Source organism: Asterias rubens, unplaced genomic scaffold, assembly GCF_902459465.1.
Source record: "Asterias rubens unplaced genomic scaffold, eAstRub1.3, whole genome shotgun sequence".
NCBI classification, from domain to species: domain Eukaryota; kingdom Metazoa; phylum Echinodermata; class Asteroidea; order Forcipulatida; family Asteriidae; genus Asterias; species Asterias rubens.
In genome coordinates, this window is record NW_022985820.1 from 68,095 (window position 1) to 80,000 (window position 11,906).

General features: G+C 39.1%; 1 protein-coding gene across 2 annotated transcripts; it reads right to left on the reverse strand.

Moving 5' to 3' along the window:
- Positions 1 to 897: 897 nt before the first annotated feature.
- Positions 898 to 11,533, reverse strand: LOC117306734 (protein FAM177A1-like). 2 transcript variants are annotated; one of them, XM_033791211.1, is made up of 5 exons: positions 11,397 to 11,533; positions 9,327 to 9,479; positions 5,320 to 5,386; positions 4,957 to 5,054; positions 898 to 1,431 (listed from the first exon to the last, which is right to left on the reverse strand). In XM_033791211.1, exons 1-5 carry the CDS (start codon positions 11,457 to 11,459, stop codon positions 1,384 to 1,386), a joined length of 429 nt encoding a protein of 142 aa, XP_033647102.1. In that variant the 5' UTR covers positions 11,460 to 11,533; the 3' UTR covers positions 898 to 1,383. The 2 variants fall into 2 exon arrangements, with proteins under 2 accessions (XP_033647102.1, XP_033647101.1); XM_033791210.1 differs by lacking the exon at positions 898 to 1,431 and adding an exon at positions 3,346 to 3,802.
- Between the last annotated feature and the right edge of the window lie 373 nt (positions 11,534 to 11,906).

Sequence of the window (11,906 nt, forward strand, 5' to 3'; positions counted from 1 at the left end):
CTTCTCACTTGGTGTATCTCAACATATGCATAAAATAACAAACTTGTGAAAATTTGAGCTCAATCGGTCGTCGAAGTTGCGAAATAATACTGAAAGAAAAAACACCCTTGTTGCACGAAGTTGTGTGCTTTCAGATGCTTGATTTCGAGACCTCTAATTCAAAATCTGAGGTCACAAAATCAAATTCGTGGAAAATTACTTCTTTCTCGAAAACTACGTTACTTCAGAGGGAGCCGTTTCTCACAATGTTTTATACTTTCAACCTCTCCCCATTACTTGTTACCAAATAAGGTTTTATGCTAATAATTATTTTGAGTAATTACCAATAGTGTCCACTGCCTTTAACCTAAAATGCCAAACAATTAGATTTTATCTCACAAAATGTGATGATTGGATAGAGTGAAAATATTGTAATTTTAGCATGGCTCTGATGACCGATTGAGCTTCCAGAGATTTGTTATTTCCTCGTCACAGAAAGTGCCCACACTGATCTTAGACAATTACCAAAATGTTGTGCTGTAAGATTAAACTTTAGTAAGTTATCAGATGAAATTATTAAATAAACTTACAAATCAAATTGTGACAAATGCTGCACCCTCCATTACCCTATATAAAAACTACAAAAATATAAAGTAGGCGGTCACTATACCAAACACTCAATGCATACAATATGACTAGACTAATTCCATTCAACTCAATTTTTCATTCACAAAACGCAAATACGTTTCCCCAAATCCGACAAAAATCAGAGAAGTTAAAACACTCGAAAATGTAAACAAACTTCCACATTTTGGAAAGCTTTTGTTTTGGATCTTCACTGAGTTTCAGAACACTTTACCTTACCTATATGGACACAATTTCTAGACCTTTGCTTTGGTAGTGGGCAGAGATTAATGAGTTGGCCAATCAAACAAAAACTGTACAAATAAAAAACTATACCTACACAAAGTCAGCACCATGGCAGAATGATTCAAATGTACCATTCAAAACATCATGTTGTTATATGAGTACATCATTTACTCTTTTCACGGCCAACCTAACTCTTCCACTCTCATTCAGCTACCTTCGATTGGATTTCCAACATGCAGAGTTTCCATTCCTACCTAAACTTAAATAAATATATACTTCAAAAGTATAAAAAAAAATTCTCAAACAATGATCCTGCGATTGGCTCAGGTTTACTTCCAAAATGTCTTAACAAGCGGAGTGATAAAAACAGGCACATAGTGTCAGCAGTCTTACCATGCGTACATTTCCAAAAAACAATGGATTAACCTGGTAAGTCTGCTGCCACCTAGCATCCAAAACAGTCTCCCATTCCAGACACAAGTGGAAAACAGAAAATGAATCAGAAATCATCAGGTTTCACGAACCCATCTTTCTTCAAAGAAATCTGGGGGTTGGGGAGGGCCACCACACATGGGAATTCATCTGCATAAAAACATTAATCAATCAATCAAACATACTATCTATACATTTCACGATTGATCAATTTAAAAAACATCCACAAATATCGATACAGAATGAAGGAATACAGTTGTTTCCTCAACAGTTTGATATTCCTGGTCCAATTTCATGGTTTTTTTTGTAAACAAGTAATACATGTTTTATGAGCAAAGCATAATATTACAGGCAACATAGCATATGCAACATTGCTGCTGGAACCTACCAGCATTGCTGCTAACAATTTGTTTTAGAACTAAGCAATTTCTGCCATCGTCATGTCGGTTTTAAGGCCATTGTCCATTCTGTTCTAGGTTGGCCAACTAAGCATAAAACATTACTCAGCAAATTGTTCTGTTAAGCAAAAAAAGAGCAGGGTACCGTTCACATTGATGTACACATAATGGCATTGTGGCTGCTTACACTTTAAAGGCAAGCAACATTGTTCTGTGCTTAGCATATACATGTACATGTATTATGTTTGCGCTGAGCAGCTTAAACAGCCAATAAAGGATGATCTCAAATATATAGATGTTACAGTTTTCTCATAGCTGGGGCCCATCCAAGAAACATAAAAAATATAACCAGTCTCTTACCTCACGTTAAAACATGGTAAAAATGGATTTTCTCCAGAACGCTCCAAGCCAAATTTCTGAAAAACGTGGGGGTCAAACAAACCCGCGCGACAAAGGAATCGTGACGTTAGTGGCAGCTATTTGGTGTGGAAATGCCAATAGGGGAAATTCGTCACTGGCGTCCAGGGTCATTATAATAGATAAGCCGTTTTTGACTCTCGGCTGAAAAAGCCGCGCGGCCGGGTGCATTTTTGACTCGGGATATTTATTACTAAATGCAAATTTTGAGAGTAAAATGGTTATTAACCGGTATCTGCGATGTCTATTTGGCCATAAAAAGGTAATAGTTGACATATTGAGATCATCCTTTATTGGCTCTTTAATGATTTTGGACGCTGGTTGACTGTAGAGTAAGTATACACATTTCAGATACAGCAATGACAATAAGATCAATATTATGATATTTAAGGTTTGCAGGAACATCATGTGAACAATATCTCACTATTGAGCTGCAGTGATTCAGAAAACACAAGAGGTTTAACATCTCAAATTTGTATAAATAAGCCCTTTTCCTAAAGACAATCAGAGCATACTATATCCAAAGTCAAGACAATCAGAGCATACTATATCCAAACTCAAGACAATCAGAGCATACTATATCCAAACTCAAGACAATCAGAGCATACTATATCCAAACTCAAGACAATCAGAGCATACTATATCCAAACTCAAGACAATCAGAGCATACTATATCCAAACTCAAGACAATCAGAGCATACTATATCCAAACTCAAGACAATCAGAGCATACTATATCCAAACTCAAGACAATCAGAGCATACTATATCCAAACTCAAGACAATCAGAGCATACTATATCCAAACTCAAGACAATCAGAGCATACTATATCCAAACTCAAGACAATCAGAGCATACTATATCCAAACTCAAGACAATCAGAGCATACTATATCCAAACTCAAGACAATCAGAGCATACTATATCCAAACTCAAGACAATCAGAGCATACTATATCCAAACTCAAGACAATCAGAGCATACTATATCCAAACTCAAGACAATCAGAGCATACTATATCCAAACTCAAGACAATCAGAGCATACTATATCCAAACTCAAGACAATCAGAGCATACTATATCCAAACTCAAGACAATCAGAGCATACTATATCCAAACTCAAGACAATCAGAGCATACTATATCCAAACTCAAGACAATCAGAGCATACTATATCCAAACTCAAGACAATCAGAGCATACTATATCCAAACTCAAGACAATCAGAGCATACTATATCCAAACTCAAGACAATCAGAGCATACTATATCCAAACTCAAGACAATCAGAGCATACTATATCCAAACTCAAGACAATCAGAGCATACTATATCCAAACTTCCAGTTGTTACACCACCAGTTCTTTTGAGAACCAAAACTCATTGGAGAGACAAAAGTCTTAATCATGTACTTTGGCTGCGGCTAGCTGCGACCATCTTGAAATGATCTTTTTCAGTGATCTAGCTGAAACCATTGCCAAACCCATCAATTCAAACAGAACGGCCATGATATTTAGATGATGTGCCTACAAAGCTTTCCCGTTTCCAATTCTACCCAAGTTATGTTTACCATCTACAAGTCTGTACCGAGGCCTGGGTTGGCTGCAGTGTATGGCATCGTAGTCTCAGCATAGACTCTATCAGCTTGTTTGATTGCTATCCTTTCCCTATGAAGCTCTTGCTCTGCTTGTTCTTGGTCTAACTCCCTCCTCTCCTGATAAACATAAAACCAGCCCAAAACGTCACAATTTGATAAAATTATCGATAAAGTGTCAAGTCAGTGGGGAAATAGCCTTTACAGTTTAAACTACACAAGTGACGTCTGAAAATTTAATTAATTTCCTTCACAATAAAAGTACTTGGTTCTTCTTTATCACACCCTAAGAGGCATATCAAAATGCTGCAAGGTATGTGAAGATACATTTTGAAGTATGAATTATCTTCTTTTCAGACACGATGTTATGGTGTACAAGGTACTGTGGCGCAATATGCTGCCAATCAAACAAGGAACACCAGAGTGGTCCACTTTTTTTTATCGATGAGTGCACAGGATGCTTTCATCTAGAAGATGGTCTCAGATATCTCAATACACTGTTATCAGTGAAGCTATATTTGACATACTGATATATCAGAACCCAGTTAACTCATCAATGGAATCAATTCATTTCAATACTCACCTAATGAAACCAACCATGCTGAGACTAACCAGGCCTGCCCCAGCAGTACCAGCTCCTCAAATTTGCGCAGAGATTTGTCATCACAGACCAGATATTTTACACAAAAAACTTCACAAGACAATCACAGATGATTACTACAATCTTAAAGGAAACTACACCGACTGGTCTAATCCTATATAAATTTAGAGGTACAATAAAACTAACCTGTGAAAACGAACTTTTCAAAAGGTTGTAGCAATTTTGAGATATTGCCGGAAATCCGAAGCAGTTATGACTTACCTGACAGAAAAGTTTGTCAGATTCAATCTTGGAGAATAACAACTTATGTTTAAGTGATGCTCAAAATGCTTTATACTATTAAAGCTGCTGTATTCCTAATCAAGTAAGATTTTGTTGCCATTTATTTTAAGAGCAATTTTTCTTGAGAAAGAGGAATTCAATAACATTTCAAGATGAGAATTGTGCATTCCATTAATGGATTATTCTTCCTGCCTGGATATAACCACTCTAGGTTTCTGGCAATATCTAAAAATTCTACCACCTTTTGAAATTAATATTTCACAGGTTAGCTTTATTGTGAATGTGTACAATTATAGGATTAAAACAATCAAGCGGTTCCAAAACCAAAGGTGCACTTTGGCTTTAAGCAATATTTGTCTGCGTTTAGCTAATTTGTATTGAATCTACTTACATCTTCTTCTAATCTGTTGTACTCGTTGATGGCATACTGGTACTTTGGTGAAGTGATGCCAAGAAAGTAAGCTAACCTCTCACCAAGAAAATCACATACTGGAGTCAAATTGAAGGGGAAAACAATTTCACTGTGTTATTATTATTAAAATAAAGTAATAAATCACAAGGGAACTGACTGGGTTTAATTTTAAGCAATTTGTGGTTGAACCAAAACTTAATGAAGTAGCAAACCACTTACCTCCCAGTGTCTTTGACTTAATGAAGTAGCAAACCACTTACCTCCCAGTGTCTTTGACTTAATGAAGTAGCAAACCACTTACCTCCCAGTGTCTTTGACTTAATGAAGTAGCAAACCACTTACCTCCCAGTGTCTTTGTTGATGCTGCAACTGTATAATACCAAAGATATGGACCCCATGTCAGCGTTTTCTACCGATTGGAAAACAAAACAAAAAAACATGGTCATACATGGACGTTAGTAAATCTGTATTTAAACCAAAAGGGAAACTGTAAATTTTCAGTAATTTGGGGTTGAATAAAGAAAGTTTGACAAAAAAGGGACTTGTACCTGTGACGTCCAGATTAACGAGCCACACTCTACCAACTGAGATGTATACCCTTATGTTGGCGTCTCCCTATTTTGCAAAAATCTTTGGTCGGGTGCCAGTCAGAAACCATACAATGTGCCCTGAACACCCAGCAGGGTTGATTTGTGCAAGTTACAAGTCTTTATTACTATTATTATGACACAAGCTGGTTTGCAAAGGGCTCACCTAAGGGAATAGCTGCAAACATTGGTATCCCAGAAATAGGGACACATCTGGACTGATTTTGTTTTGTCGCGGGAGGTGAACATCGGAAACTGTATACTTTGTTATTTTGGGGGTCAAACTTTGGGTCGCCTGCAATATCTTGTTTACTAACCCACTTATTAATGCAAACAATATTTTGAATAAAAAAAAAAAAGAAAAAAAAAAAGTGTTTTTTTTTCCCCCCCATTTTTGGACGATCTACCCTCTTATTTCTGCCCTTTATAATACCTTTTTTCGTCAACAACCATTTTCATGGCTTCGTAATTTAAGGATTGGTTGTGCAAAAAACTCATTTTGCGATAGAATGTTCGTGGTTCAACCATACCTCTATGGTTTAACCATGGAGGTAGAAGTTAGAACCATGGTTTAACGATCGGTCAGCAACGCACATTGGGAAATAGGGTCCAATAACTTACCGCCAACTCGATGCCATCAACTCCTCCAAAATAAATTTAAAATCCACAAAGGATGCATAAAACTATAAAGTACCGGTATAAGCCAAAAGAGTTTTAACAGGTTTTAAGTTCCATCTCAGTTTTAAAAATTGAGTTTTTTTCTCGTGAAAAGATCATCTCTCAACTACAAAGCCGTCGGCCGACATCTTGCATTTAAAAAAAATAGTTTATGGCCTGACGTTTCGACCCTAGCAGAGTCTTTCTCGAAGGCTAAATGACAACACAACAAACATGAACAGGTAACTAAGTGAAACATAAGCAGTGAAGTGGAAATACATGAATGGGGTTAGAAAGCATATATAAAAAAGCAGGGGGTAAACGATGAATAGGGGGACAAAAAGGGGGTGTGAAGGGAAGGGACTGGCTTGACCACAAGCAAGAAGATGGAAACACAAAGGACAACATCAAGGGTGGTGAGGTTGGGTAAAAAGTAATTTGTTAGTGAATGAGGCTCAGGCTAAAAGGCTATGGGGAAAAAAGGAGACGGCAAAACAAAAGGTTTATTAGTCGTTTCCTTCTTGGATGTTCAGACCATGGGGTTGAATGGTCTGGAGGCGTCTAATCCAGAGTTTCTCCCTACTCAAACGCACAGTCTCTCTGTGGTTGCCTAGTGCCTCTATGCCCTGTAAGATCATGTCAGAAATGGAGTGATTAGGAAGATTGAAGTGATGACCTACAGGTGTATCTAGCTTTTGGGTCTTGACTGTAGATCTGTGGCCGTAGAAACGCCTCTTGAGTGTAGTTCTTGTTTCACCTATATATTGAACACCACAGACTCTGCAAGATATGAGATAAATGAGATTAGTGGTGGTGCAGGTGACATGACCCCTTGTCTTATGGGTGGTACCGCCGGTGTTACTGGTGAAGGAGTCCGATTCCCTGATGTGTTGTCTACAGACGATGCATTTGGAGATGAACGAACACCTAAAAGTTCCCTGTGGTAGAGGGGGATTAACATCATCATTAATGGGAGGGACTTCTGCTCGGACAATGAGATCCCTGAGACTTGGTGGGCGTCTGTAGGCAACTATGGGTTCTTCCTGCACAGCACGTTGAAGTCGATCTGATGTGTGAAGAATATGATGGTTAGAACTGGTTATTTTACGAATGGGAGGAAGTGAGGGGTGGAAAGTGACAACAAAAGGTACTTTCCCAGTAGGACTCTGTTGTTTCTTGGGTCCTTTGGAAAGTACTGACTCCCTAGAACGAGCCTTGACTTTCTGGATAGCTCGATGGACTGCTAGAGAGCTATGACCCCTGAAAACAAGGTGTTTCTTAAGTTCCTGTGAGTGGTGGATAAAATCAGAATCATTAGAACAGATTCGACGGAGTCTGAGGGCCTGACTGTAGGCTATGCTGGTTTTGCAGTGTCGGGGGTGACAGCTAGTGGAATGTAGGTATTGGTGTTTATCTGTGGGTTTAACGAAGAGATCTGTGGTTAAGCCTTCATCCGTCTTGAGAACCTTGACATCCAGAAAGTGTGTATCTTTGGTTGAGTATTCGCTCGTGAATTTGATGGTCCTGTGGAAGGAATTTATGTGATTAATGAAAGCTTTGAGGCTTGCTTCATCGCTTGTCCAGATGAAAAAGATGTCATCGATATAGCGCCACCAGACCCAGGGACGGCAAGGGGCTGATGCCAACATGCGCTGTTCAAGATGGCTCATGAAAAGGCACGCCATTGATGGTGCCATACGTGTGCCCATTGCAGTGCCCTGTACCTGTAGGAAATTCTTACCCCTGAAAGAAAAGTTGTTTTTTGTTAGAACATGTTGCATGAGGGATACAATGTCTGAAATGGGCGGTGATGTGTGACCACTCTTAGCCAGAGCTGAAGAGCAGGCAGCAATCCCTTCATCTTGGGGAATGTTGGTGTATAGAGAGGTTACATCAAAAGTACCGATGATGGCTGTGTTATGGCCTGCTTCTGAATACCTGCGATTTTGCGGAGGAAATCTGGAGTGTCATGAATGTATGATGGAATCTGCGGCATTAACGGCTTGAGAAAACTGTCAACAAAAAGAGAAATGTTCTCAGTGGGGGAACCGTTGCCAGATATGATGGGTCTTCCTGGGTTGTCTGGTTTATGTACCTTTGGAAGGAGGTAAAACCTGGCTGTTCTACAGTCGACCGGGGAGAGAAACTTGTGAGCTTTCTTGGAGAGGTTGTCACGGTCATGCATTTCGTCCAGTGTTTGTTGAATCTCCTTTGAGAAGGTGCCTGTTGGATCAGTGTCAAGTGGTTTATAATTAGTTTGGTTGTTCAGTTGTCTCATGGCTTCATCGATGTATTGCTGGCGGCCCATGACAACAACAGCAGAGCCCTTGTCGGCTGGCTTGATGATGATGTCTTTCCGTGCTCGTAGAGTCTTAAGAGCCTCACGCTCTTCTCTAGGGAGGTTGTCATGAGTCCTGTGGGTAGAATGATCATTCGAGTTAATTTGTGAACTAACAACCTGCACGTAAGTTTCAAGGGAAGGAACAGGGTTCTTAGGTGGTACCCATTTACTCTTACAGTAAAATGGCTCAGGATCCATGGGTGGTGAGTCGAGGAAGAATTCATTTTCAACAATCTTACACTACATTGACAACAGAGGGCGCTTTCCTGAATTTGGAATAGTCTTGGCTCAAGGCGTCACTGATCGGGACAGCCTGTGTGGTATGTACTACACTTTATCTCAATTGAAAGCTGACGACTTGGGTCGAGACTAGTCTAGTCCCAAACTAGTCCATCTGCGTAGTGGTTGAGTAGACGGCGAGTTGACGGCAAATAGCAGAACCGGTGCATGCTTTTATTCTCAGGCGAAAGCGGCCACATTAAATTTAGCGCAAATCAAGACTTATCAAACCATTTTATGAACTTTAAAACATGGATTTTACCACCCTACCCCTTTTAAAACTTTCTAAAAATAAAATTGGGAAAGTTGAGAAATCAGGACAGTCCCGTTTTTTAGGGTCTTCAAAACTCAGAAACCGGGACTCCCCGGGGAAAACCGGGACAGTTGGCAGGTATAACTAAGGGGTACAACTTTTTGTTTAAAATATCAAGAAACAACCCAAAAGGGAACTGACTGGGTAAGTTTCAAAAAGTGAAATGACTTACAGGGTCAACAGCTGGTACTACTTTGGCATTATTAGGTCCATCTTCTTCATCAGAGCTATACTCCTCCACGACACCATCGCTGAAATGGATAACTCGTTTGGGTTTCTTTATACCAAGGGAGATATTATTGACATCTGTCGCTGGAGCCTGTGCCTGAAAATCAATCAATGTGTCTTTTAAGATATTGATCAACAATACATACATGCATTAAAACCACCACTGCCAAACTAGGCCCACCTTGTACCATAGAGGAAGGCTTGTACAACTCGCAACCTCAATTTTCCAGGTTACTCCACTCTGTTGTCACTCCATAGTTGCACAAAATAGTTTCCTTATGAAGGAAAGCTATAAAGTGTACCTGTAAGTCACAGTGTAAGTGAAATGGTGGTGGCTCTCTGATTTCAATTAATTCAGTTACACATACACATTTGTTTCACCATCCTTACTTTATCATTTATGTTATGAATCGAACAATCGACAAGTACATGTAAAAACTAAAATTTGGAGTAGTAAAGCAAAAAGAGGTCTAGTATTGTAAGCGAGCAAGCACTCAGTCAGGGTAATTGAAATATGGGGCTGTTAATGTTATTTAAGATAAACAGCCACTGGCCAGGCAACAAAAAAACGCACAAAAAACGCACAAACAAACAAACAAACAAAATGACAAACAAACAGACACGCAAACATGGCAAACAAACATTTGTTAAAAGTTTTTGTAACTTCCCCTAGTTCAGTTGCTATAACCATGGAGGTAGATATAATGTAACTCTCCTGCCGACGGCGTAGCCGGAGGCTCTGGCTACGGCGTCGGCAGGAGGGTTTACGTTATAATAATAATAATTAAAACTTATAAAGCGCCATCTATCTAAGACAAAAGTTATTCCGAGGCGCATAAAACAAACAAAGAGAGTAACAAAACAAAAACAAAAATACAAATTACGAAGCTTGGAAAGAAATAAGGGTACGTTGAATACAAATGTTGAATTACATAAACGTGTTGGCAAAAATAAATGGTTAAAAACAGACAGAAAGACAATCATAAGAAATTTTGAATAGGTGGTTTAAGCAGAGTTTTGAAAATGTCCAGAGGTGTTGTAGCTCGGATATGTAAAGGAAGAGAGTTCCAGAGTTTGGGTGCGGATACAGAAAAAGCATGAACGCCGTTGGAAGTGTTTGTTTTAGGGACAGTTAAATAAAGTTGGTTTGTAGAGCAAAGATTGAGAGTAGGTCACTAGGTGTATATCCATCAACTGGAGCGAATACAGAGGCAAGCCATCAGATTTGTAAACAACAATTACCAAACTACACCAGGAACTGTCACGTCACTGTTCAAAAAACAAGGATGGCTGACACTCGAAACCAGGAGGAAAGTCAGCAGACTAACTATGATGTACAAAATTCTCAATAAATTAGTAGACATCCCAACTGTAGACTGTCCGACTCCTAATAATCACTCATCACGGGGACATAAACAAAAACTTATGCAGATACGCACCAGAACTAGAATTTTCGACAACACTCACAGGTGTTCTTTCCAAGAGGAATTAAAGATTGGAGCAGCCTCCCACGTAAAATTATAGATGGCATCCCACTTTCGCACTCTGCATTTAGGCAAGAACTACTTACCCTATACGGAGCAAAATAATCGCCCCTACACCCACGCGACGCGCAAGCTAAACAAAAGTTGGTGTGATGTTTCCTGAAAGGATGCTTTGCCGACAATATAATTCAGATTCAGATTCTGATCATTAATGGTGAGAGAATTTCTTTGAGATATGGAGGAGCCCTTCCATTCATAGCTTTCCAGGCGAGCAAAATTCTTTGACAGACTGGGAGACAGTGAAGTTGTTTCAATACAGGTGTGATGTGATCATATTTATTTACGTGTTTAAGATATTATTACGCGAGCAGCAGCGTTCTGGACATGATTTTGAAGTTTTGTGATAAGGTTTATACCAATTTAATTTTAAAGCAATTAGTTTCCATTATCAAGCAACTATACTTCCCCCTGCCCGCCCTGCCAGTCATGCCAGTAAATTCCCAAAACCATGTAGAGGAAGGATTCTTTACCGGTTTCTCCCCCTGGAAAAGCACATTGGCCATCGATTCAGAAGAAAGTGAAGTCATTGTCATTTATGAAGTTAATACTGCAATCTCTGCGTGTCTCACGTCAAAAGATAAATGAAGTAATTTCTTGGTTATTTACATCATTAGTCTGGACCCAATGTGCTTTGCTGGCGCATTGAACTATTAAACACATGTTGTGAAAACAGATACCATGCAAAGAATGATACTTGCACGAGTATGACACGCCAATGTTGTTTTAATAAAATTTATCAATTAATAAACCAAAAGGACTGGGTAAATTTTAAGTGAGATGGGGTTGAGCCAACAGAGCTATTATGTATGGGTTGAACCATAGAGCTATTTTTATATAGCTCTATGGGTTGAACTGTGTATAAATGCAGTGTGTTGACCTTATAAACCTTTGTACATTTCTCTAGTCCATTTAGTTTAAAGTTCAAGAGCGATGACCATCAAGAGTTGACCACGGGCAGTCTCCTTGATTGATTGCTCACT